Source organism: Suillus subalutaceus (genome assembly GCF_016647625.1).
Source record: "Suillus subalutaceus strain FC151 chromosome Unknown DFJ58scaffold_5, whole genome shotgun sequence".
Taxonomy (NCBI): domain Eukaryota; kingdom Fungi; phylum Basidiomycota; class Agaricomycetes; order Boletales; family Suillaceae; genus Suillus; species Suillus subalutaceus.
The window spans coordinates 760,010-786,522 of record NW_024540254.1 but is presented as its reverse complement, the minus strand read 5'-3'; the positions used below and the strand labels follow the sequence as shown (position 1 = coordinate 786,522).

The 26,513-nt window shown below is 48.0% G+C and overlaps 8 protein-coding genes and 2 pseudogenes across 10 annotated transcripts; 5 read left to right on the top strand and 5 right to left on the bottom strand.

Moving 5' to 3' along the window:
- Nucleotides 1-3,382: 3,382 nt before the first annotated feature.
- DFJ58DRAFT_882036 (uncharacterized protein) lies at nt 3,383-4,414 on the top strand (the record flags this gene model as incomplete). The annotated part of the gene is made up of 6 exons (XM_041394564.1): nt 3,383-3,385; nt 3,470-3,595; nt 3,642-3,761; nt 3,881-4,027; nt 4,080-4,255; nt 4,307-4,414. The coding sequence occupies 6 exons, from the start codon at nt 3,383-3,385 to the stop codon at nt 4,368-4,370; spliced, it is 636 nt and encodes a 211-aa protein (XP_041250101.1). The 3' UTR covers nt 4,371-4,414.
- A 532-nt stretch (nt 4,415-4,946) lies between these two features.
- Nucleotides 4,947-6,332, bottom strand: DFJ58DRAFT_836721 (uncharacterized protein; the record flags this gene model as incomplete). Its single annotated transcript, XM_041392310.1, has 6 exons — nt 4,947-5,135; nt 5,171-5,314; nt 5,373-5,405; nt 5,593-5,718; nt 5,901-6,173; nt 6,222-6,332. 6 exons carry the CDS (start codon nt 6,330-6,332, stop codon nt 4,947-4,949), a joined length of 876 nt encoding a protein of 291 aa, XP_041250100.1.
- Nucleotides 6,333-9,320: 2,988 nt separating this feature from the next.
- On the top strand, nt 9,321-9,403 carry DFJ58DRAFT_t22 (annotated as a pseudogene). The gene has a single exon. The product of its transcript is annotated as a tRNA-OTHER (tRNA).
- A 1,054-nt stretch (nt 9,404-10,457) lies between these two features.
- Nucleotides 10,458-13,458, bottom strand: DFJ58DRAFT_676813 (uncharacterized protein). The gene is made up of 15 exons (XM_041383127.1): nt 13,328-13,458; nt 13,207-13,267; nt 13,119-13,157; nt 13,055-13,069; nt 12,581-12,993; nt 12,446-12,530; nt 12,302-12,391; nt 12,196-12,252; nt 12,081-12,147; nt 12,013-12,033; nt 11,853-11,954; nt 11,754-11,803; nt 11,572-11,701; nt 11,050-11,515; nt 10,458-10,996 (listed from the first exon to the last, which is right to left on the bottom strand). The coding sequence occupies exons 1-15, from the start codon at nt 13,366-13,368 to the stop codon at nt 10,942-10,944; spliced, it is 1,692 nt and encodes a 563-aa protein (XP_041250099.1). The 5' UTR covers nt 13,369-13,458; the 3' UTR covers nt 10,458-10,941.
- An 878-nt stretch (nt 13,459-14,336) lies between these two features.
- On the top strand, nt 14,337-15,143 carry DFJ58DRAFT_651189 (uncharacterized protein; the record flags this gene model as incomplete). The annotated part of the gene is made up of 3 exons (XM_041381606.1): nt 14,337-14,495; nt 14,547-14,675; nt 14,724-15,143. Coding segments are annotated over 3 exons (708 nt in total), but the record flags the coding sequence as incomplete, so codon positions are not given.
- A 52-nt stretch (nt 15,144-15,195) lies between these two features.
- Nucleotides 15,196-15,270, top strand: DFJ58DRAFT_t23 (annotated as a pseudogene). The gene has a single exon. The product of its transcript is annotated as a tRNA-OTHER (tRNA).
- A 907-nt stretch (nt 15,271-16,177) lies between these two features.
- Nucleotides 16,178-18,611, bottom strand: DFJ58DRAFT_882006 (uncharacterized protein; the record flags this gene model as incomplete). The annotated part of the gene is made up of 14 exons (XM_041394563.1): nt 16,178-16,721; nt 16,770-16,819; nt 16,876-17,005; nt 17,058-17,107; nt 17,157-17,258; nt 17,317-17,337; nt 17,385-17,451; nt 17,501-17,557; nt 17,607-17,696; nt 17,751-17,835; nt 17,891-18,303; nt 18,365-18,379; nt 18,429-18,467; nt 18,519-18,611. Coding segments are annotated over 14 exons (1,584 nt in total), but the record flags the coding sequence as incomplete, so codon positions are not given.
- A 740-nt stretch (nt 18,612-19,351) lies between these two features.
- Nucleotides 19,352-20,815, top strand: DFJ58DRAFT_676805 (uncharacterized protein; the record flags this gene model as incomplete). Its single annotated transcript, XM_041383126.1, has 4 exons — nt 19,352-19,692; nt 19,743-19,871; nt 19,920-20,315; nt 20,365-20,815. Coding segments are annotated over exons 1-4 (1,239 nt in total), but the record flags the coding sequence as incomplete, so codon positions are not given.
- Nucleotides 20,816-24,001, bottom strand: DFJ58DRAFT_760116 (glycoside hydrolase family 16 protein). The gene is made up of 16 exons (XM_041388396.1): nt 23,670-24,001; nt 23,559-23,615; nt 23,321-23,496; nt 23,173-23,263; nt 22,931-23,116; nt 22,773-22,881; nt 22,664-22,679; nt 22,543-22,613; nt 22,421-22,491; nt 22,133-22,369; nt 22,032-22,082; nt 21,789-21,971; nt 21,716-21,739; nt 21,551-21,661; nt 21,331-21,500; nt 20,816-21,280 (listed from the first exon to the last, which is right to left on the bottom strand). Exons 1-16 carry the CDS (start codon nt 23,790-23,792, stop codon nt 21,187-21,189), a joined length of 1,770 nt encoding a protein of 589 aa, XP_041250095.1. The 5' UTR covers nt 23,793-24,001; the 3' UTR covers nt 20,816-21,186.
- Nucleotides 24,002-24,312: 311 nt separating this feature from the next.
- Nucleotides 24,313-25,866, bottom strand: DFJ58DRAFT_760114 (uncharacterized protein). The gene has a single exon (XM_041388395.1). The coding sequence runs from the start codon at nt 25,783-25,785 to the stop codon at nt 24,442-24,444; it is 1,344 nt and encodes a 447-aa protein (XP_041250094.1). The 5' UTR covers nt 25,786-25,866; the 3' UTR covers nt 24,313-24,441.
- Nucleotides 25,867-26,513: the final 647 nt, after the last annotated feature.

The following is a 26,513-nucleotide window of genomic DNA, read 5'->3' as shown; positions in this document are numbered from 1 at the left end:
AGATGATCTAAATTCTGACGGGTCCGTGAGAGCGAGGGCTATCTGGGTGTTAATACCCGAAAGCATCGGGGCACTCGGCACTCGGAACTCGGCACTCGGAACTCGGCACTCAGCACTCGGTAGTCAGTATATACATAGTATTTTGCAAATATCTCACTCAAATTATATCCATTTGAGACAATGTGAATTCCGCCACACCCCTGAGATCAAGGGCTATCTACATGTTAATGCCCGAAAGCATCAAGACCCGACATGAAAAACATCGAAAACATCGAACTTCTGATGCCAACATTCACCCGGTATATAGTATTTTGTTCATATCTCACTCAAATCTCATCCGTTTGAGATGATCTACATTCTGACAGGTCCCTGAGAGCGAGGGCTATCTGGGTGTCAATACCCGAAAGCATCGGGGCACTCGGAACTCGGAACTCGGCACTTGGAACTCGGCACTTGGAACTCGGCACTTGGCACTCGGAACTATCTAAATTCTGACAGGCCCCTGAGAGCGAGGGCTATCTGGGTGTTAATGCCCGAAAGCATCGGGGCACTCGGCACTCGGGACTCAGCACTCGGCACTCGGGACTCAGCACTCGGCACTCGGCACTCGGCACTCAGAACTTGGTTTTCGGCACTTGGCACTTGGCACTCAGCACTCGGTAGTCAGTGTGTGGTATTTTGCATATATCTCACTCAAATTATATCTGTTTCAGACAATCTAAATTTTGCCACACCCCTGAGATCAAGGGCTATCTACATGTTAATGCCCGAAAGCATCAAGACCCGACATGAAAAACATCGAAAGCATCAAACTTCCAATGCTGAAATTCACCCGGTATATAGTATTTTGCTCATATCTCACTCAAATCACATCTGTTTGAGATGATCTAAATTCTGACAGGCCCCTGAGGACGAGGGCTATCTGGGTGTTAATACCCGAAAGCATTGGGGCACTTGGCACTCGGAACTCGGAACTCGGAACTTGGAACTTGGAACTCGGAACTCAGAACTCGGAACTCGGAACTCAGAACTCGGAACTCGGAACTCAGAACTCAGCACTCGGCACTCAGCACTTGGGACACATTAAATCACATCTGTTTGAGATGATCTAAATTCTGATGGGCCCCTGAGAGCATGGGCTATCTGGGTGTTAATGCCTGAAAGCATCGGGGCACTCTGCACTTGGCACTCGGCACTTGGTACTCAGCACTCAGTAGTCAATATATTGTATTTTGCATATATCTCACTCAAATTATATCCATTTCAGACAATCTGAATTCTCCCACACCCCTGAGATTGAGGGCTATCTTCATGTCAATGCCCGAAAGCATCGAACTTCTGATGCCAAAATTCACCCGGTATATAGTATTTTGCTCATATCTCACTCAAATCACATCCGTTTGAGATGATCTAAATTCTGACGGGCCCCTGAGTGTGAGGGCTATCTGGGTGTTAATACCCGAAAGCATCGGGGCACTTGGCACTCGGAACTCGGAACTCGGAACTCGGAACTTGGAACTCGACACTTAGTGCTCAGCACTTGGTAGTCAGTATATTTTATTTTGCACCTTTCCCAAGTACATACCCTTAATTTCAGAATGAAGTCCAGATGAAATCCAATGAAGTCCGAAGGACTTCCGGAGACTGGCTACTCTGATGGAGTGCTGGAGGACTTCTGGATGAGCACAGGAACCTTCCGGAGGAGTATAGAAACTTCTAGAGAAGTACAGGAAACTCTGGAGGAGTTTCACCTGCTGCATAGGGTCCGAAGATAAGACTTCTGAAGGTAAGCTTCCTAGATGGAAGCACATGGAGGAGAGACTGCAAGGGACAGAGTCCAAAGCAGGATGAGATAGGAGGAGTGGTCCAGAGGACAGGATGTCTGAAGGTTGCGCCATCTGAATGTTCAGATGTCCAAAGGTTATGATGTCTGAAGGTCATGATGTCCAAAGGTTACAATGTCCAAAGGTTTTGATATCCGAAGGGTAAGATGTCCGGAGATCCAAAGGTCTGGAGGTCAGCAGGAGTGGACAGGATTATAGGACAGGAGAATAAAGACTACCATGGACAAGGTCTGGAGTAGAAGCAAACAGAGGTAGGCTACACTTAGGTGGAGTCAGAGATAACAGGAAGTAGACATAAGTCTTGGAAAGACAGGAAGTGCCAGAAAGGCAAAGGTCCAGCTTAAGGAATCAATCCTTAAGCTTGGATAGAGATGGAAGGACAAATCCAAAGGTTTGGAAGTCCAGCCTAAGGAATCCTTCAGGTTGGACTCAGATCTCAGTACACTTCACTTGATTTTTGATATCCGGGACTCCATAGTCGGAACTTGAGTCTTGAATCTCGGGTGTCGGGTGTCGGTTGTCGGTTGTCGGTTGTCGGTTGTCGGGTGTTGGGTGTTGGGTGTTGGGTGTTGGGTGTCGGGTGTCGGGTGTTGGGTCTCGATGGTCAGGACTCAATATTTGGGACTCGTTGGTCGGGACTTGATACTCGATTGTTGGGATTCAATGGTCGGGCATTGGGTTTCAGGACTCAAATCTCGGGCTTTGGGACTCGGGTTTCAAGACTCGGTAGTCGGGACTCAATGGTCGATTGTCGGGATTTGATAGTCAGGGCTCGGATATTGGTACACTTCACTTGATTTTCGGTAGTTGGAACTTGGCATTTGGCATTTGGTAGGCTTGGATGATGTTGGCTTTCAAAGATCTATTATCATATATTGCTCAATGAAATACCAGACGATCGGAAGTGTGCTGGACATCACATATTCATTTGTCGAGACCCGGGTCTCGGAACTTGGTACACTTCGCTCGAGTTTCCACTTCACCCCTTTGCAAGGCTCCATGCCATACTACATCATTAGATGACTTTGAATTATTACCTCCATGATATACAACTAGCTGAGCTCCATCATGTCTACAATTATCATTCTCCTGGGCCCACCGTTTATATTATATACCCCTACGTCGGCCTACCCGTCTATGCAATATATGTCTACCATTGGCCCACCCGTATATAATAAATCTTTCAACCGCTCCCTCGGCCCACTCGTCTACAAAATAATACCAATACGTCGGCCCACCCGTCTACAAAATAATATTAATTCGTCGGCCCACCCGTCTAATATGATATATATCTGGGCCCACCTGTCTATGTGATAACAAGCACCCTTGATATACCCAGCTATTTGATACATATCTACCTTGGTACACCCATCTACATAATATCCAACTACCTCGGCCGATCCGTCTATTGAAAATTCATGTCCATCGGCCCACCCATCTACTTTACATATTCCCCACCTGGGCCAACCCGTCTCCATCGGGAATAATAACACTCCCGGCCCATCCGTCACAGTCGAGGATATATCTACCTTCGGCCCATGGTCCGCTGGCCCGTATCATACGGGATATTATGCACATCCGTTCACTCGTATAATACGGAGATATGTTACTGCAATATGTGAAAGCGCAGTGATTTTCTCAAAACCAAGGGTATTGAATATCTCTTAGAAACACTCGAAGACTTTGGATCCCAGGGTGTTGGTGTTGACGACGGATACTGGGATGAATATAAATCTGATATGGCAGTCCTGGTATTTGTGTTCTTACTCTGTCGGATCACGCTAACAATTATTTTAGCTATGGGACGATCGCGCTACTATGCGTTCCGAAATGAAAAAGGCTGCGCGTCCGATTGTTCTGGCACATTACGAAATTCTTCCACCCGATGTTGACGACGAGAACGACTATGAGCGGGAGGTGCGTGACAACGTCAAAACATTGTTGCAGAATGGTGCTTTCCTACGGGATGGAGTAGATGCACAGGCAGGTTAATGAGAAATAGCCCCGCACTTACTGACTCACGCGGTGTGTATTAGGGCAGGACCAATAATCTTGCAAACGAGGCCCTGGGCAGCTTTTGTATGTCCTATTTTTACAAGGGTGAGAACGCGCTCGCGAAGTCATTTCCAGACTTGTTCGCCGATGCTGTCCCCGAAGGTGCCGTTGCACTTGCAGCGACTGCGGTATGTGATCTCAGGCTCGGATAATCGTCTTCGCTCATTCATCTCTAACTAGCTTGCTGCCGCTATCGACGAGTACAAGACCGGTACTTACAAGCAAATGAAATTCGTCGCCGATTTATATCAACCCATCTACGACAGCGTCATTCAGCTCTACCATGATGTGCAGAAGGACCACTATCATGCAAAGAAATGCCGGGCCGCCAGAAAGAAATGGGCTCGTACTGCAGGGTATTGTGAAGCTTTTTTTATCATTTGTATCATTTTCTGACGGCTATGCAGAATCCTGACTCGCGATGATCCAAACAGGCGCCATGACTGGGGCTTGAAACTCCAACTGGACTGATCGTGTTTTTAGCATTTTTGTAGGATACCTGATTGTAGTATGACGCAATGACATCATGATTTGTTTGGGTTCAATTACTGTGCACTTTCTGTAGTGATGCTGTGAGCATTCTGCAGTATTCCTGTCTGGCCTACCCAATGCTCTGTATTGTTTTGCTCAGTGTAGCTAACACTCTGTACCGCTCTGTGCAGCTCTGTACAGTATCATACATTACACTGTACGACTCTGTACAGAGCTGCACAGAGAGAACCCTCTCTGTGGGCTCTGTGGCTCTGTCCAGCACTGTCCAGGGTTGTACAGAGGACCCTGGGTTTGCTGATGTTGATAGGGAATGGAGGGACTGCCAGTCGCTTCAGCATCCGAACTGTAGTGTTCGTTACGAGTACTGTTTCATTGGATCTTCGCCTCTTCACGTAGAGCACACCGCTCATTCGTCATCTTCTTACGCATATGAGGGGGACCTGCAGGGCCGTTGTAGAGACTCGCGTTTCTGTGGGCTCATATGGGCTCATTTTACGAATTCTGGCAACTGGCCTTTACTGCACGACTCGCACCATCATCCATATGCAACTTCTATCAAGTCTCTAGTCGTTCCACACACAACGCGCAGCTTTCCCGCAAAACGCGCCATAGGCGCGCTACTTTCCCACACAACGCGCAGCATTCCTGCACGCGCTTAGCATGTTTCTCTCGCACTTGTCGCCCTACTCCATACGCAACTTCTGCTATGTCTCCAGTCATTTGCGCATACAATGCACAGCTCTCCTGCAAAGCACACCATAGGCGCAACACTTTCTCACACTTTCGCATTTCGCGTTCCCGCACACACGCTTAGCGCGTTTCTCGCACTTAAGCGCACTCCATTGCACATCATCCAGGAGCATCCATCCATCGTCCAACCAGTTCCTAGGTGTGTCCCTTTTCATTATCAGACCATATTTAGCCTATTACACTTTGTATTTCGTTATGCGCCCTTACTTTACATCACTTTACCTCACTTACATCCTTAGAGCGCTCCCTATTCGGCTCCGAGCCCTGGGAGAGCGCTTAGGTAGAACTTACATACTTTCATGTTCGTTTTACACCTGAGCTAACTACCACATCTTTCTACCACCATGTACTTGGCAGTTAGTTCCATGCAATGCATGCGTCCGTCGTCGTCTTAAGGCCCTAGCATCAGTCTAAAGCTAGTGGCAGTATCAGTATCCATCTATATCCGCACATTACACCATATTATCGTCTCTCTACACTTGTCCACTGCTCGCACTACCATCCCTGTTCTCTGCGCATTTTCGCCTTTCGCACTTTCGCCTTCCCGCGCTTCGCACATTTTTCGCATTTCACTTTCCTGCGCGCGCCTTGAGCGCATTTCTCACGCTTACATCGCCCTTTTGTCGCCTTTGATCAGGGTTGATCAGCATCATTTCATGGATCCTTGCTTTCTTTGCTTCCCTTAAGGGTCGAACATATCGCACGGCATATCAAGACCCAACATAGAGAGTGTTTGCTTGTCATCTGACTTGCAGTCACCTTTGTTGTGTTACCCACACCGTCCTGATAGTTCTGCAGTAAGTTGCCGAGATCTTTACATACAACTCCACGCCGACAAATAAACACTTGGGTGTTAGTGGTGACCTCGAGAGGACGGTCCCAGTTGTCCAGTATCCACCTGCAAAGTTTCGTATCATAGTATTCGACATCACCAAGGTTGGGGCTAAGTGCTCGAAGGAGATCGTGGTGGTCAGATAAAGAGCAGACCGTAGACTTCTCATATCCCGTCACAGAGATAGGATCAGCATCGCTCTGCATTCAGGTTTGTTAACAGCAGTGAGACAAATTCAAGCATCGCACCTCATCCCAGTAGTTGACTATGAAGCGACCTTTCAGGCGCTGCTCATGAGTCTTCTTCATCTCCATGCGACGCTGGTGCTCCGTCTTGAGAATCTCACGTTCGGTATGCATAGTGAGCCATGTATCATTAAGTTGAGTACTAAGATGAGGATCAAGGGTCTGGTGTGCTGGTTGTGAAGAACTTGCGTGTGAAGCGAGGATTCTCGTTGTTCTTGTGGCAGCAGAACCCAAGGGAGGTTGTGACACTGAGGGGGGTGCTTCGGCAGCCAATGCTTCGTGAGCGGTGCCATCAAGACCTATGGCAGGGACAGGCAGGTGAGACAATGGGTCCAGACCACCGGGAGGATCGGTGTCGAGCAAGCAGTCATCTGATGTGAGACATGTGGCTGACACTGGGGGTGCTGATTCGGACTGAGCAGACGGAAAGCCATGGGTAGAACATCCGCTGTAGAGACTCGTGTTTCTGCAGGCACATATGGGCACATTTCGCACCTTTTCACAACTCATGACAATTGGCCTTCAATGCACAACTCGCACCATCAGCTATATTCGACTTCTATCATGTCCCTAGTTGTTTTACACATAACGCGCAGCTTTCCCGCGAAACGCGCCATAGGCGCGGTACTTTCCCACACAACGCGCAGCATTCCCACACGCGCACCTTGCGCGCTTTCTCGCACTTAAGCGCCCTGTATTGCCCTGCATCGCCCTTCATCGCCTATCATCCAGGGACGTCCGTCTATGTCCACCCACCTCATTGGTACGTCATATCCCTTGCCTCGTGGTTTGTAACAAGCATTGCAGTGTTATTACATGTCATTACGTATTCATAGCGCTTATTGCTCCTATCCCTTCCGCTTCCGATGCGATTTCCATAGTATAAAGTTGCTGACTTACTACATCCCATCATTATTACTCCCCTTTGCTGTACTTCCCTCGCTATTGGGTTTTACTTTAAAGTAGTAGTCACCACTTGGGCGCACTTTGTGTTTCCAATGGTTATCATTATCCGCCTATACTAGACCTTTATCCGCGCTCATTATAACACTCGCTCTGCGTTTGCACTCGCTTTGCACATCCACTTCCTTATCCGTTTCCTTATCCGGTATTCTCCGCACAATGCACGCCTTAGCGCTCACATTCCCACGCTCGCGCTTACCTTAGTGCGCTCTCTCGCGCTTCACGCTCACTTCGCTTTTCTTCTTGTGCTTTCGCGCATCCATCGCACTTCAAGGGTCTTTCTTTCATCTGGTTCTGTGTTCAGTAGCAGTCCCCTTTAGGGTCGAACGTTCTTGCATTCTGCGAGTATAGCAGCTAGGCAGAGCCAAGACTCACTTATACTGGTTGAGCATTTTTAGATATTTCATATCAGCCCAGCCAGGTTGAGATCGCCTCACCGCCACTTATAATACAGTGTGCTTTGCACATATGGTGTGGGCACGCAGCTCTGACGGATTTGATGGCACAGAAAGATGTAGCACACCCTTTGGCCATGGTAACGAGCGTGTGTGGCAGGCAGGCAGGTATCACAGGGAGGACGAGAGGTATCACAACTGATATGAGGGAAACGAGCGTGTGCAGCAGGCAGGTATCACAGGGAGAATGAGAAATATCACAGCGGGAACAGGCAACGCACGTCGCAAATATTGATACCAGGGAAACGAGCGTGTGTGGGTATCACAGGGAGGGCCTGTGTGGGTATCACAGGGAGGATGAGAGGTATCGCAGCGGGAACAGGCAACCCAAATGATATCAGATAACTAACAATATTAATATTATTGACATATGCACATCAGGTAGTTTCGATATTAACACAGATGCACGTCAGGTAGTTTCCAACTCCGACTAAACTGCCGTAGGACGGGAATTCCCGCCGTACTTTGGGCCGTACTGTTCTGAGCCGTAGGGTTGGGTTTAGTGACTTTTACTTTCTTTCCCTTTCGTGCGAAAAGTTAGACATAATTAGGTAAGGATTTCCAGACCTGTGACCACGCTGTGAACACTGGAGACTAATGACTTCATCTTTCCGCCACAATTACAAGCTGTGAGTGACCTTTACAGTAACAGTTCTTCGGAGGCTCATCTCAACTTGGGAAGCATCCTGGCGAAAGCGGTTACCACGACAAAATTGAATTCCGTCTCTCTTGCAAGTTGGATGGTGCAGGTTCGAAACCTGCCGGTGACAAGGTTTTTTCTATCGGAACATACATTCAAGTGACATTCAGGGATGGTTCGTCAGACGGTCAGACTCAGAGGCTCATCCCAACTTCGTCCTGGCGAAAGTGGTTACCAAAACCGAATCAAAATCTGTTTCTATTGGACTAGGCAGGTTTGAAACCTGCCGATGACAAGGTCGCTTTTTCTATCAGAACACCTTGGCATTCACTCATGAATGGTTTCGTCAGAGGCTCATCTTAACTGGTCTTAGCCAAGCCTGAGTGGTTACCACAACAGAATCAAAATCTGTCTCTAGCTTGGATTGTGCAGGTTCGAAACCTGCCAAATGACGGTTCTTTTTTTCTATCGGAACACACCTTGACATTGGCTCATGGATGGTTTCTTCAGAGGCCCATATAACTGGCCTTAGCCATGTGGTTACCGCAACAGACTCAAAATCTGTTTCTCTTGGAGTTGGTTCGAAACCTGCTGACATCATTTTTGCGGTGTATAGATCCTCGGAGGTCCATTCTAACTAGGTCCAGTCATTGCGCAAGCAATTTTGAATATGAGTTTGCCAGTGTCCAAGAATCGGATACTGACAAACTCATATTCAAATTTGTGTAATCAACCCACCCACTCGTCGCAGCTAGCACTGTGCCGTCCGCAGAGATATCGATGGTTTCGATATACCCAGAGTGGCCTTCAAATGTTCTCACAATTCCCGTCTCAACTTCACAGGCTTTGAGCTTCCAAGCGCGATCATTGCGATTCGCTCCACCGGCAGTGACAACCCAGAGACCATACCTTGATACCCCCACCGCAATTATACCCTGCACACAAACATCACACGCGTCCTCAATCTCCTTACCAGCTCGCAGGTCCTATCGCTGAGTGGTTCACTCGTGCACAGTTCTTTGGAGGTTCATCTTGACGTGGGAAGTGTCCTGGCCAAAGTGGTTATCACGACAGAATCGAAATCTGTTTTCTCTTGGATGGCGCAGGTTCGAAACCTGCCGATGACAAGATTGTTTTCGATCGGAACTCACCTTGACATTCACTCATGGATGGTTCGTCGGATGTTCATCTTAACTAGTCTTAGCCAAGTGGTTACACCAACGGAGTCAAAATCTGTGTCGCTTGGACTGTGCACGTTTGAAACCTGCCAGCGACAAGGTTTTTTTCTGTCGGAACACACCTTGACAATCACTCGTGGATGATTCATCACAGGTTCATCTCAAGTTCGTCCTGGCCAAAGCGGTCACCACAACAGAATCAAAGTCTGTGATGATTAGACTGCGCAGGTTCGAAACCTGCCGATATGGTTTTTTTTTCTATCAGAAGACCTTGACCTTCACTCGTGGATGGTTTCCTCGGAGGCTGATCTTAACTGATCTTTGCCAAGTGGCTTTCACAACAGAATCAAAATCTGTTTCTCTAAGGTGGACTGTGCAGGTTCGAAACCTGCTGAATGATGGTCCCTTTTTGCTATCGGAACACACCTTGACATTCACTCATGGATGGTTCGTCGCATGTTCATCTCAACTGGTCTTAGCCAAGTGGTTACAACAACGGAGTCAAAATCTGTTGCGCTTGCACTGTGCAAATTTGAAACCTGCCAATGCCAAGATTTTTTTCCTATCGGAACACACCTTGACATTCACTCGTGGATGATTCATCACAGGTTCATCTCAACTTCGTCCTTAGATGGACTGTGAAGGTTCGAAACCTGCTGAATGATGCTCTTTTTTCTATCGGAACACACCTTGACATTGGCTCGTGGATGGTTTCCGTAGAGGTCGATCTAACTGGTCTTAGCCAGGTGGTTACCATAACAGAGTCAAAATCTGTTTCTCTTGGCGTTGGTTCGAAACCTGCTGACAACATTTTTGCCGTGTATAAGCCAGTCATTGCCTGTCCATGAAAAGGAATTCACCTTCACACTTCGCAAGGGCCGTCTCAGAAACATAGGATATATCCCCGTCGCCCAAGGTGCGAACATGTAGATACTCGACGGACTGACCAGAACAGTCGGGACTTAATGTAAGCATGGAGCGTTTGATCCCGCGGAAGCAATTTGCGTCGACGCCACACGCGCACTCCACTTGAACCCTTTTGGTGCCGCCTTAAACAGTTTTCTTCCTGACCAAGTTGTACCGTGTATCGAGCTGCTCTCAGTTCAACATCATTACGGCTTCCTCTTGCTCTTTCCACGGCATTGTTGCAATCCAAAGTGTTTCTCCCTATGCTCTTGATAACAGGTGTGTCTGATGCAGAGGACCTAGTGCCAGTGATCTTCCTTTTCACTTTCGACAAAAGAACTGCGCCACTGGACGACGGAGTTTATTTCATCAATGCGGGATGTTCGATATGCGCAGTGCAACAAAATATGTCAGTTGAAAATGGTTGGTAAGAAATGCGCGCGCGCGCATCACTACTCTCCACCGACGCTTCGTTGATGTGCAAATTCCACCCATAGGCAAAGTCCATTGTAAGATCAGGAGGCAAGCCAACCAGTTTCTACTTCACATATTCATGATGTGTCTCGTAGACCTATGGCACCTCAAAGACGGAAGGCAAATTTACTCAAGTAGTCGCAAGTCGTGGTAGTCGCTTGCCTAAAGATAGAGATCATTTTATCGATAGGCATTGAGAACGATGATGGACTCACCACCATGTCCGCTGCGCAGAGCCGCTGATATATGACCACAATAGCATCAAGACTGCACTGCATTTCAAAATTTCCTTGACAGCCTTCATTCGTCTTGCCCATACCCATTTCTTGGCCCCGAGTGCCATATAATGATCCCAATTCGGTCTACGAAGCATCCACCACCAAACCGTCGAAGGCCAAGGAAACGGATAGAATGCCTTGTCTGTACCGTTCGTACGCGCCCAAGAGTAACAGTGTACGTGCACCGAGCGAGAGAGCTCTTCTTGCAGCTTGGAGTTGTATACATCTGTGGGTGTGGCTTTGATGGTGAAAGACGAGGCAGAACCGGTAAGGACCGGCTCTATGAGTTGAAGGATGTATGCAACCTTGCGACAAACTTGAGTAGAAAGATACAAAAACCAAGGTGTACTTACTTGCACTTCTGCAATGAACAACGCCGATGCTCGTGTTCCAGTATTTGGTCCTGTAATTATTACCTCAGGCGACAGTTGATGACGACACGCTCCACTCTGAACTCACCATTGATCAAGTAAAAGTTTGGTGTGTTTGGAATTGTAGTCCCGAGGTATGCGGTAGGGCCACCGTGCGCATCATAATAGTCTTGGACAGTGGCTCCATTCAAGCCACGAACGTGCATCGGGTACCGCTCCTGTTTCTGCAGTTGGCATCCAATGAATGTTGGATCATGTATAGCAACTCACGCCGATGAATCCGGTCGCGTATACAATGACATCAAATGGTAACATTTCACCTAAACTGATGTAAGGAAAGTGATGGTATCATCAATGACCCACACGCACCAGTTTCTGTGATGATGCCATTCTCCACTACCTCGGTGATTCCGTCGAAGTTCAGTGTCACGTTAGAGCGATAGAGACTTTCCAGGAAACCACTGTCCGCGACTGCATGTAATGAGATGAGAAAGAGAATAACGAGTCAGTTTGACTACCGCCAACGAACCAGTCCGCTTGCAACCTGGAGCTGTGGAATATGTGAGCACAAATAAACCTCCTTGATCGGACACGTACGATGATCAGGTATCATATGAGAATGGTATCTATCCGGTATGTTATCGAGAATGTATCTCGTCATCGCCTAAGTAGAAGTGTTAGACCGAATACCCAGCTCGCGACCCCTGCTCACGTCACGTTGTTTCTGGAGAGCTTTATCACCCATGGGTAAGTGAAGGGGAGCAACGGTCTGTAACAAATGTCAGCAAGCTAAGATTCTGTAATGCAGGGGGCCTGACCCGGAACATGATCCAAGCTCGGTGCAGTCGCATCACCAGGGGGATGTTAGCAAACATCCATTTCGCAGTGTCCGAGTACGGAATATGTGGCTTAGATGCTTGGTTTAGTTGTTGAATCATTAAGCATAACATAAAGACTCTTACTCGAGTATTGAACCAGGTCGGAGTGCGGATAAAGTTTACTACTTCAACAGACGGATCTTCAGATACAGATGGTACGAATTGTGCTCTTGTCGTATGTCTGAATCATAATGAACGCGCAGAAACCGTGTAACTCACCCGGAAGAGGCATTTCCAATCACTGCAACACGCTTATTCTGCAGATCTATTGAGCCTGGCCACTGTGCGGAGTGAAACGAAGCCCCCTGAAACTTCCCAACTCCAGGGATCTCGTATGGCATCTTTGGGGCCTCCAAAATACCAAGGGCAGATATCACGACGTGGGCCACACTCGTCGTCCGCTTGCCTGAAAAAACATCTTCCGCGACGATAGTATACTGTTGTTTGGTATCATCCCACTCGGCAGATAACACTTTCGTGTTGAATGCGATGTGCGGGTACAGATTATATTTCCTTGAGAGCTCAATCCAGTAGGCTTGAATCTCCGGTTGAAGGGCATGGGACTTGTTCCAGTATGGATAGAGGTCTGTTGATAAGCTGTACCAGTGAATCTCGACATCCGACGAGCATCCCTAGTAAAAGAATGTTCGAGGTGAGCGATGTGCTGCAGTTTCAGTGGTTGATAATACGTACAGGATATTTGTTGGCCTGTGGGAAAGAATGTCAGGAGAACGTTTGGTGCATTACAAAAACGTACCCGCCACACTCCACCGACTTCAGACCCTTTCTCAAATATCTATTGTAATACTCAGCGAGCATATCACTCATTGCATGGATGCACCCACTGTGAAATTGTGAAAGTCAAGCTTGTTTTTGAGAGCAATAGCTTGGGTCAACCCGGAAACACTACGCGGTACAGTGTTCAGTTGGTGTAGACAGTAGAATCACATTAAAAGCGATACCTACCCAGCGCCAATGATGGCGACTCTCCGCTGGATCTCACTCATGTTAAAGAATGATTATTCTCAAGACTCTGAGTCTTCCTTTAATACTCTTTCACCTAGTACGTTCGGCGATAGCAGACGAGGTCATATGCCCTGTCAAGCCTTATCGTGTGAAATCCAGGAAGTTCCAACTATAACTGTGAGATATCTCATAGATTTTGGTAACGATTTGCTGGTGTATCATAGCGGTCAACTAACCTTGCATTTTGATTACTGGGAGGCCTCTCGGGCATCCGGACATGCCGAAGCCTTGTCATCCGGCCCCCTGAGTTGACGTTTTACGAGCCATCCAACAGTCGAGTCGAGGATGAGTCACGGTGGGGCTTGCCCAGCGTCCGTACTACAAGGTAGTACTGTTCATCATCACTGTTTGAGTCCATGTACGACAAGCACTTCATTGAAGACTCGAGTAAGCCTAGATTCCAGTATCTCGTGCGTCAATTTCACCTGGCCCAATGACAACGACCTTCAAGTTATCTGAGACAATGAAACTTGTTGGCCCATTGCAAGAACGGCGGAAGGGGCCGTACTGGAATCCGAAGCCCTTTGAAGATGCAATTATCTCGTAGTTATCAACACATCAATAACGCGCATTCAAGTTTTTAGGCGACTTCAAAATGACAAATCCCGCTCGGAAAACTGTAATACCTTGAGATGAAACAACTACCTGTTCTCATGGAAGCACTACTTTTCTCTGGCCCCGCTTCAAGTATGTGCATGCATGCAGTACCTTAACAGCAACTTTAAAACGTTCGCGTTAAGCTTTGAAGTCCCTCAATTTGTTTGGCTACGACTTGAGATTCAGAAAACAAACATTCCCTTGCCGCATCAGGAGCATACCATTACTTCCAGATCCCCTTCCGGCAGCCCGCGTCAGTGTTATGGAACCAGATCAGAAAGCTGAGGCTTCAACCTCAAGCGATACCGACAAACAGCCGGTGCAGCCGGTACCAGAAACCAAACCTGATTAAACCCCGCAACCGTCCATCAACCGCTCAGAACTAATAGCAAAAGCTCGCACCTTCCTATCAACCCCCCATATCCGCTCGCAGGACAATACCTCCAAACAGGCGTTTCTCGTCGAGAAGGGGCTTACACAAGACGAGATCCACTCACTACTCCGGAAAATCGTAAGTGATCAAGCTGGCTTGTATCCAAGTTGCTCATAAGTGAGCACTTAGCCTCTACCAGTACCACCACGGACATATCCCCAGCCTCCTCCATCCAATCTCCCCAACATGCTCGTTGGGATTGCGCGTATATTTACGTGGCTCACTGGTACCTCTGCATTCGTCCTGTTCATCTACTACGTGAGTGTACTTGCTCCATACTAAACCACAGCTGACCTTCATTCGAAGCGGTTTCTTCTACCAAGAATCTCCCAAATTTATCACGCTCGCCATATACTCCGTGCGCACCAGTCAGGACTCATGCTCCGCCTCAACAATTCCCTCGCTACATTCAAGGAGAAGCAAGCGGAATATTTCGTTAATCTACCAAAATCCGTGCTATATAAAGAGGAGCCAGAATACGCAGACTGCCATTCGCTAGATGATATCCTTGCATGTCGCCACAAGGCAGATATCGACGACGACGATGCTGGTGACACATCAAATGTCTCAATTTTGCGCTCTGCTATCGAGGAACTGGCTTGTTCGAAAGAAAGCACCGAGGGAATAAGCACGGGGGATCTATTCAACTATCTGGAGAGTCAAAATCTGTTTCGCTTGGACTGTGCAGGTTTGAAACCTGCCAATGCCAAGGTTTTTTTCCTATAGGAACACACCTTGACATTCACTCGTGGATGATTCATCACAGGTTCATCTCAACTTCGTCCTGGCCAAAGTGGTCACCACAACAGAATCGAAAGCTGTTTCTGCGCAGGTTCGAAACCTGCCGACAAGGTTTCTTTTTTTCTATCAGAACACCTTGACATTCACTCATGGATGGTTTCCTCACAGGCCCGGTCTCAGCCAAGTGGTTATCACAACAGAATCAAAATCTGTTTCTCTAAGATGGACTGTGAAGGTTCGAAACCTGCTGAATGATGGTCTTTTTTCTATTGGAACACACCTTGACATTGGCTCATGGATGGTTTCTTTAGAGGTCGATCTAACTGGTCTTAGCCAGGTGGTTACCATAACAGAGTCAAAATCTGTTTCTGTTGAGTTGGTTCGAAACCTGCTGACAACATTTTTGCGGTGTGTAGATCCTCCATCTTAACTTGGTAAGCCTAGTCACTGCGCGTGATAGTCTGTCCATGAAAAGGAATTCACCTTCACGCTTCGCAAGGGCCGTCTCAGAAACATAGGATATATCCCCGAGGTGCGAACATGCGAACCTATGTAGATACTCGACGGACTGACTAGAACTGTCGGGACTTAATGTAAGCATGGAGCGTACTTGAACCCCTTTGGTGCCGCCCTAAACAGTTTTCTTCCTGACCAAGTTCAACGTTGTACCGTGCATCGCGAAGCTGCTCTCAGTTCAATATCATTACGACTTCCTCTTGCTCTTTCCACGGTAAATATTATCACAATTCAAAGTGTTTCTCCCTATGCTCTTGATAACAGGTGTGTCTGAGGCAGAGGACCTAGTGCCAGTGATCTTCCTTTTCACTTTCGGCAAAAGAACCGCGCCACTGGACGACGGAGTTTATTTCATCAATGCGGGATGTTCGATATGCGCAGTGCAACAAAATATGTCAGTTGAAAATGGTTGGTACGGAATGCGCGCGCGCGCATCACTACTCTCCACCGACGCTTCGTTGATGTGCAAATTCCACCCATAGGCAAAGTCCATTGCATTGTAAGATCAGGAGACAAGCCGACCAGTTTCTACTTCATATATTTATGATGTGTCTCGTAGACCTATGGCACCTCAAAGACGGAAGGCAAATTTACTCAAGTAGTCGCAAGTCGTGGTAGTCGCTTGCCTAAAGATAGAGATCATGTTATCGATAGGCATTGAGAACAATGATAGACTCACCACCATGTCCGCTGCGCAGAGCCGCTGATATATGACCACAATAGCATCAAGACTGCACTGCATTTCAAAATTTCCTTGACAGCCTTCATTCGTCTTGCCCATACCCATTTCTTGGCCCCGAGTGCCATATAATGATCCCAATTCGGTCTACGAAGCATCCACCACCAAACGGTTGTAGGCCAAGGAAACGGATAGAATACCTTGCCTGTACCATTCGCACGCGTCCAAGAGTAACAGCGTACGTGCACCGAGCGAGAGAGCTCTTCTTGCAGCTCGGCGTTATATACATCTGTGGGTGTGGCTTTGATGGTGAAAGACGAGGCAGAACCGGTAAGGACCGGTTCTATGAGTCGAAGGATGTATGCAACCTTGCGACAGACTTGAGTAGAAGGATACAAAAACCAAGGTGTACTTACTTGCATTTCTGCGATAAACACCGCCGATGCACGTGTTCCAGTATTTGGTCCTGCGATTATTACCTCAGGTGATAATTGATGACGATACGCTCCCCTCTGAACTCACCATTGATCAAGTAAAAGTTTGGTGTGTCTGGAATTGCAGCCCCGAGGTATGCAGTAGGGCCACCGTGCGCATCATAATAGCCTTGGACAGTGGCTCCATTCAAGCCACGAACGTGCATCGGGTACCGCTCCTGTTTCTGCAGTTGGCATCCAATGAATGTTGGATCATGTATAGCAACTCACGCCGATGAATCCGGTCGCATATACAATGACATCAAATGGTAACATTTCACCTGAACTGATGTAAGCAAAGTCATAATATCATCGACGACCCACACACACCAGTTTTCGTGATGATGCCATTCTCCACTACCTCGGTGATTCCGTCGAAGTTCAGTGTCACGTTAGAGCGGTAGAGACTTTTCAGGAAACCACTGTCCGCGACTGCATGTAATGAGATGAGAAAGAGAATAACGAGTCAGTTTGACAACCGCCGACGAACCAATCCGCTTGCAACCTGGAGCTGTGGAATATGTGAGCACAAATAAACCTCCTTGATCGGACACGTACGATGATCAGGTATCATATGAGAATGGTATCTATCCGGTATGTTATCGAGAATGTATCTCGTCATCGCCTAAGTAGAAGTGTTAGACCGAATACTCAGTCTCGCGACACCTGCTCACGTCACGTTGTTTCTGGAGAGCTTTATCACCCATGGGTAAGTCAAAGGGAGCAACGGACTGTAACAAATGTCAGCAAGCTAAGATTCTGTAATGCAGGAGGCCTGACCCGGAACACGATCCAAGCTCGGTGCAGTCGCATCACCAGGGGGATGTTAGCAAACATCCATTTCGCAGTGTCCGAGTACGGAATATGTGGCTTAGATGCTTGGTTTAGTTGTTGAATCATTAAGTATAACATAAAGATTCTTACTCGAGTATTGAACCAGGTCGGAGTGCGGATGAAGTTTACTACTTCAACAGACGGATCTTCAGATACAGATGGTATGAATTGTGCTCTTGTCGTATGTCCGAATCACCACATAATGTACGCGCAGAAGTCGTGTAACTCACCCGGAAGAGGCATTTCCAATCACCGCAACACGCTTATTCTGCAGATCTATTGAGCCTGGCCACTGTGCGGAGTGAAACGAAGCCCCCTGAAACTTCCCAACTCCAGGGATCTCGTATGGCATCTTTGGGGCCTCCAAAAGACCAAGGGCAGATATCACGACGTGGGCCACACTCGTCGTCCGCTTGCCTGAAAAAACATCTTCCGCGACGATAGTATACTGTTGTTTGGTATCATCCCACTCAGCAGATAACACTTTCGTGTTGAATGCGATGTGCGGGTACAGATTATACTTCCTTGAGAGCTCAATCCAGTAGGCTTGAATCTCCGGTTGAAGACCATGGGACTTGTTCCAGTATGGATAGAGGTCTGTTGATAAGCTGTACCAATGAATCTCGACATCCGACGAGCATCCCTAGTAAAAGAATGTTCGAGGTGAGCGATGTGCTGCAGTTTCAATCGTTGTTAATATGTACAGGATATTTGTTGGCCTGTGGGAAAGAATGTCAGGAGAACGTTTGGTGCATTACAAAAACGTACCCGCCACACTCCACCGACTTCAGACCCTTTCTCAAATATCTATTGAGATACTCAGCGAGCATACCACACTCATTGCATGGATGCACTCACTGTGAAATTGTGAAAGTCAAGCTTGGTTTTGAGAGCAATAGCTTGGGTCAACCCAGAAATACTGTACGCGGTCCAGTGTTCAGTTGGTGTAGAATCAAATCAAAAGCGAAACTTACCCGGCGCCAATGATGGCGACTCTCCGCTGGAGCTCACTCATATTAAAAATGATTATTCAGACTCCAATCTTCCTTTAATATTCTCTCACCTGGTGCATTAGACGATAGCGGACGAGGTCATATGCCCTGTCAAGCCTTATCGCGTGAAACCCGGGAAGTTCCAACTATAACTGTGAGATATCTCATAGATCTTTGTAACGGTTTGCTGGTGTATTACGGTCAATTGACCTTGCGTTTCAGTTACAGGATGGAGGGCCTCTCAGGGGTTCAAGCATGCCGCTTGTCATCCGGCTCCCCAGAGCTATCGAATAGTCAAGTTGAGGATGAGTAGGGCTTGCCCAGCGTGCGTACTACTAGGTAGTTCATTATCGCTGTATGAGTCCGTGTACGACAAGCACTTCATCGAGGATAAGCCTAGATTCCAGTATTTCGAGCGATGTTGCATGATATAGAAAGGTTTGTTTTGTTGCGGTGCTGCGTCAATGACGGTCAATTTTACCTGACCCGATGACGACGACCTTCAAGTCATCTATGAGACGATGAAACTCGTTGGCCCATTGCTAGAGCGGTGGAAGCCGTACTGGAATCTGAGGCCCTTTGAAAACTCTAACGGTGCACTACTAAGTAAAGTTTCTCTGGTCCGGCCGGTTCGGAAGTACGCGTGCAATGTAAAACTGGAAGCTCCTCGATTTGTTTGGCTATGACTTTAGAAACAAACAAACATTCCCTTGCCATCAGGACTCAGGAGTGTACTATAACTTCCAGATCCCCTTCCGGCAGCCCGTGTCAGTGTTATGGAACCAGATCAGAAAGCTGAGGCTTCAACGCAAGCTTCCTCACTTGCAAATGATACCGACAAACAGCCGGTAGAGCCGGTACCAGAAACCAAACCTGATCAAACCCCGCAACCGTCCATCAACCGCTCAGAACTAATAGCAAAAGCTCGCACTTTCCTATCAACCCCCCATATCCGCTCGCAGGACAATACCTCCAAACATGCATTCCTCGTCGAGAAGGGGCTTACGCAAGATGAGATCCATTCACTACTCCGGGAAATTGTAAGTGATCATGCTGCGTGTATCCAAGTCGCTCTTAAGTGAACACTTAGCCTCCACCAGTACCACCACGGACATATCCCCAGCCTCCTCCATCCAATCTCCCCAACATGTTCGTTGGGATTGCGCGTATATTTACGTGGCTCACTGGTACCTCTGCATTCGTCCTGTTCATCTACTACGTGAGTGTACTCGCTCCATACTAAACCACAGCTGACCTTTGTTCGAAGCGGTTCTTTCTACCAAGAATCTCCCAAACCTACCACGCTCGCCATGTACTCCGTGCGCACCAGTCAGGACTCATGCTCCGCCTCAACAATTCCCTCGCTACATTCAAGGAGAAGCAAGCGGAATGTTTTGTCAATCTACCAAAACCCATGCTATATAAAGAGGAGCCAGAGTATGCAGACTGCCATTCGCTAGATGATATCCTTGCATGTCGCCACAAGGCGGACATCGACGACGAGGATGCTGGTGACACCTCAAATGTCTCAATTTTGCGCTCTGCTATCGAGGAACTGGCTTGTTCGAAGGAAAGCACCGAGGGAATAAGCACGGGGGATCTATTCAACCATCTGGAAGCCAAGCTTCCATGGTTGAAGGGAGAACAAGGTGCTGAGTGTCAGGTCCGTACTACATCTGCCTTCAACGTCATAAACTTATATGATCACACAGAATGATCTCTGGCAAACACTCAACGAATCCCCTCTATTCACTTCCACCTCACCACAGTCCTCCACTTCCTCCTCTACGCCTGAACATCCCTCTCGCCTTCTTTGGACATATGTTCTTCCACCAAAATCACCCCCTCCTCCTTTGATCGTCGCTCTCGACACTTTACAAGCAGCGCTTCCCCGCACCGTACCAGCCCCTCCGCTCCCCAAAACTGAAGTAGTCCCTCTTCGCCCTGCACAACGAACCCTCCAAGCACTCGTAGATTTCACCGGGTACATCGCCACCCAAACTTATTCGTATGGGGTTCACATGCGCAGCATCGGCGGCTCGTTCACGCCAAATAACACTGACGTGGACGAAATACGCCGAGAGATACGCGCACTCAAAGGTCTCGTTCTCAACAGACGCTCATTTTTACCCAGCGTGGGGATACCGCGCACTTCAAGCGAGCCGTCAAAGCTTGCTGGTGTATGAATTGTCATATTTCTTGTACAGACAATATGCTATTTCTACTCGTATATATAAGTTTGCTACTCAGCACGAATGATGATGCAGTGAGTGGATTCTGTGAAATCGCGTGAAATGTGATTGTAAAGCGAATAGATGAGGAGTGATAGTCTAGTCATGGGGCGAAGCAGGCCACATGCATGGAGGAGAGCGGGTGAGGAACGACATGCGAACAGGCTATGGGTTTATGGGTTTATGGTGAGGATGTGGAAAGGGGACGTGTTAAAGTCAGGTGCAATTGTACCAATACAACGAAAAGGTAAGAGAAGCAACGTCGCAGACGTGATGATAGGTCGGCAGTTACAAGCAAAAAAATTAGCACTGGCCTAAGAATGAGTTCTTGGGGAAAGGTTGATTATAGTCGTTCGTCCAAGTGGTAAGGTTTGGATTGGTATATGCCTCGATGTACCTGGCAAATATGAGAATCGTCTCGTCAAGTCGAGCGAGAAGGAAACATACGTGTTAATATAATCTGCTGTCGGGAAGTCTGTCGGGTCACACCCAATATTCCGTGCGTTTGATGGCTGGTATACACGGATATAATCCACACGCATATGTACAGGGAAGGGCAGGTGGGCCAGGTCGACAGTACCGAAATTAGTGGACATGCCCAAATTCATGATGATATACTAGAAAAAAAAATGAACTCGTAACGATTTTGAAAAGCAAAAGGACAAACCATTGGCTCCTGCGGTATGGGCCGAGCGGAAATGTTGACAGCAGCATCCGGTCCCATGCCAGCAACGTTCAGTGTCCACGCAACCTGATTGTTGGATACCCACGTTATGTACTGTGGAGCAGTTACTTAACTTTGATATTCTGAAACCCCATGGGAAATACCAACCGCGTTATCAAAGCCAGGAACATACTGGAGCATGATCAGCTAATGAACAATTAATGTCGTGTTATGAACGAACCTCGAAACCATAAATCGAAAAGCACCCTGTCCCACCCTCGTAACAATCTTGATCCGTGGTTGTCACGCCGGAGGTAGCCTGCTGCTCCACTCCACCAATGTAGGTATTTAGAGATGTGATCGACGGGTTTGGTATTATTTCGTTGGCGCTCGTGTTTTTCCAGATGTAACCAGCGTTGAAAGGCTAAGGGAAAACAAGAGATACATGAGCTCTGCCTTGGATCATAAGATATCGCACACATACAGCCCATTGTGCTGACTGGGAAACCTGACCTGTAAGAGGCTCACCCGTGATCTGGGGTTTGTGAGATCCTTAGTTCGACCAATACATAAACCGAACCATACCTGTGCCTCGAACATGTCGATCTCAGGAGCGGCGCGTCCGACAAATGTCCCATCTGAATGCATAGGACCTGGGTGGGACTCGCCTTTGCAAGTGCACCGCGAGAGCCGCTGGCCAGGGAGGAACGACAAGACTCCGTTTTCGGTTGGGTCCCCGCCTTGGGTAGCTGCGATCGGAAGGCCATTAAAGGTTTGATTTGGTGCAGTGCCAACGTCACAGGCGTCATAGGTATATGGCCACTGGATCAGACCGATGAGCGAGAACAGAGAGAGGAAGGATAAACGACGAACCATTCCTTCCAAGCTTGCGCCATAGCCGGCTCGACCAAGATTTCCGAGTGTCCAGATAGCGGGCCATAATCCTGTGGTACACGTTGATTATGCATGGTTATAGTCATGACACGCTCTCTTACCAACTATGTTGTTCACACCAGGCAATGAGACGGACGCTTCGATATATCCACCAGTGAAACAAAATTTGTTCCTGTACACGAATGAGATGGTTCATCAAGTGCCGGCCAGATGAACACTTGCCATGAGGATACCATGCCTATTAAGAACAGGTATAAGCAACTTTGGAATAAGACAATGAACGAGGATTTAAAAAAGAGCTCAGAAACATTGTAGATGATCAAGTACTCACCGCCCTGATAGTTCAAGTTATGCGTTTCCTTTTGAGACAATGTGATTATAAGGTAGCCATCTTGCGTGGTGATCGCCTCAGGGTCATACCACTCCAGGTTGTTCGTTTGCTGGGATGACCATTAGTACCTTAGCATGGGCAATGTCGAAGTAAGTTACCCAGTAATGTAGATTAGCCGCTTCCCAATATGGATCGTCGCCTGGCCAGAAAGTTCTTCCTGGAGTATTGAACTCATCAGAGAAGACAAGCTGCATGTCTGGTCCACCATTCCAGGAGGGCTTGGTAAACACGTTACTGGGGGTGTCGGTATCGATCAGGCCCAAATTTCCAGGAATTTGTGGTATCTAACGAGGGTGATGCTGTTGAATTACTGAAGTTTGAAGACAATAAGAAGACTTACTTGTCCACTTGCATTTATTCCTCCTAGGTTGAACCCGCCTTGATTTGATAGCGCAGTCCGCGTGAAATATGTTATTATTGGATATCCAGCACTGCGAGTGTCCAAGTTCAGTCGAATGCAAAACATTTGAATAACTGGGAATGCTCACAAAAGCGTGATTAGCCCGATGCCCAGTACCAGCAGGCAACCGATATTTGCTAGACCACGATCAGGGCCCCAAGTGTTGTGATCCCTGACATTGGGATTGTGAAGGTCGTCGTCGGATTCCTTGATATCACTATATAAACTCGAGCCCCAGTCACGAGGGTCTGGCGATAAGTGGAACTAAAAAATATACGGTCAGTCAACGAGGGCGCGTATGGCGGATCCAGGAGAGCTCCACGTACACGGTCTGATATTGTAGCCAACCTGGAACCTGCACCAGCAGTGTACGGTGACTCTGTCTGTAAACGTGGTCAAGGGCGATCATGGACCCCAGTGGGACGGACGGAGCTTACCGTTATACTTGCAAAACTTTGTACTCTATCTGACTGTGAAAGAGTGTGTCTATTACGAGGCAACAAGCTCGCCTTCGACTCTGGAGAAAGGGTGAGGTCTCCGCTGCCTGCTGTGTACACCATGGTTGTTGGGAGTAGAAAGAACGTAGAAGGTGGCGTAACCACGCGCTGAATGATTCTATAGTTACCTGTAGGTGAGATTAACGGAGCACATACGAACTTTATTCATTTATCACGAAACAGAAGAGGCAAGTGGAAGCCCCAAAATTTACGAAAGACTGGTTCTATTACGATTCAAGTTGTTATGGGAAATCTCATACCACCGAGGTACCCTCTTGAAAGAACTGAGACGACATTTTTGAACAAACACAAAGACAGAACCGAACAATCCATTTTTCAATGAACAAAAGGACGCGATGGTGAGGCAATACTTCATTTCCAAATTTGGATATACTTAATCTCCGAAAATAGCAGACTTTCTGAAATTGTTCTGAAACAAGGTCATCGCCGTGCAAGTTCACACATGATATATATCTTGTCGCACGTGATCAAGTGTAACAAGGATGGCATCGGTTTGCGCAGCGCTGCGAGCTGTTCAAACATTCTGTGTTGATGCCCTCATCGTTCAACCGGCGAAGATCCTCTCACTGTCAATGTCAAGCAAATTTTCTCTCATGACATCACAAACATACACCCAAATACGATGTGCACGGGCCAACGTAAGATTACCAGCGAAGGCCGCACATGATGTTAACGTAACTGGGACCTCTATCTATGTATAGCGCGTCCACCGCGCGTTCGTCTCCGATGACTGACCGCTATATCCTCCACCTCCGCTTCCTCGGGGCGACTTCCAGCCCTGTGAACGAACTGCGCGTGCCAAGTCATTACGCACGACGGTGTCCTCCATCGACATAGTACCTGACTGTCTTCGCACGCTTGGACGGCTAGATGGTTTGCCATTTCCGAGCGCAGCCAAAGTATCCTTCCTCGAAGAGATGTCCAAGCCCATCGCCTGCATTACGCCCACGAGATCCAAAGACTGATTGGTATTAGTACCGGGGTTGATCGCGCCGCGCTCATGGAACGCCTTTTCGTCAGAAGCTCCCCACGGTCCGATGGGCTGCAGCACTTGGGCCGGCTTGGGTGACGGCACAGTAAGCCCGGTCATGCTGATCGGAAGATCACGCTCCCTTGAAAGAAGTCGTTCTAAATGACGGATGCGTTTACTTCTTTCCAACAATTCAATTGCGCGTGGAGAAGGCGGCGTGCAAGGGTTCGAATGCCTATTCAGTGAGGAAGCGTGGTGGATAGGCAGCTTCTGCATAGTTATCGCGTTGTGGTTGTTTTCATTAAGGCGCTGATGAGGAGGCTTGTAGTTCTGGGGTATAGTGTGGTCTTCTTCGGTCCGTGTTGCAGGGGCCAAGTAACTCTGGTGTGTAGTGGAATATTCTTCCGTCCGTGCTGCTGGGAGCATGTAACTCTGGCGTAAAGTGTGGTCTTCTTGCGTCCGCGCACCCGGGGGTTTGTAACTCTGGCGTATAGTGTGGTCTTCTTCCATCCGCGCTGTTGGGGACTTGTGTATAGGGTTAGGAGAGGTCCTCATCGGAGGCGTCGATGGGGCTGGCAGTTTGACCCGAGGGGAGTCTCCCTCCATGATCTTCTCCGCCTGATTCACTGGGTGCGCAGTCTCTGCCACGAGTGCCTTGATAGGGTCCGGACCTTCAGCCTCAGGTTTCCTAATAGAATTGTACTCGGGGTGGCGAAATTTCATCGCAGAGGGGCTGCTCGTCTCCATCGCCTTACGAAACAGCTCCGTAAGTAACATATCCGCGTTGATAGAACGTCGCCCGATAGAAGCAGTCGCCAAATCCGTAGCCTTACCAGTACGCTCTTCGCTCTTTAAAAGAATAACACTGTGCTGTTCTTGGACTGGAGCTCGTTTCGGCGTTGCAAATAGAGGTGGAGTCGAAGCCTGAATTTCGGCTGCGGGAGCGCCCCAGTTCGTGTCGCTACTTTCTCGTTGGTAGTTGTGTGTTCTCTGCCGCGGTGTCACTGGAGCTGTATGCCGATTCGTCTGGAGCGACGGGGCACGTTCCACAGATAGATTTGGCATAGGCGGCGCAGAATCGACCAACCAGTCCGGCTGGCGAAAATCATGCGCAGACTGAAATCCGGAGGTCCTATTCGGATCGACAAATACAGAAGCGGAACTTGGATCCTTGTGGCGGGATGGAGAAGCATCAGGTCCCGGGGTCCGCAAGGATCCTCGATTTTGTTGCTGCGATTCTTCTTGATTGACCTGAGAACGTTTACTCCTGTGCCTGCGAGTACGACGAGGCCTGCGCTTGCTTGGCAGGCCCTCCTCGATCAAATCTTGTTCGGGCGTTAGGGCAACTTCCTGACGTGCGGTGCGCTTCCGCAGTGGGGAGACAAGGATCTGAGAGGCTAGGTCTGGATATCGTGCGGCTAACTATAATTGTGATTTTTATTGTAAACTCCGGATGGAGACTCATCAAGCAGTAAGATAACAACTTACGTTTGTGGCGTCTGCATATGTAACAGCAACTGGCACCTCTGTGCGTTTGGTCTTGATAGGAGTAGTTATATAGGTCATGCCGGTATTCTCAGTGCTGTATTCAGTGGCGGATTTAAGGACAGAAGAAATGTCATTTGTAGATGCTACATCGGGTACCTAAAGTTCGATTGACGGTTCAGATTATGAGAAAAACCGGCAACTAGGAACACTCACGATAATGCTGTTCTTGCGAGGAAACAAACTACTTTCTATGGATGCGGTGCGTTGGGTGATATTAGATTGAATATTTGCGAATGGTTGTTGTA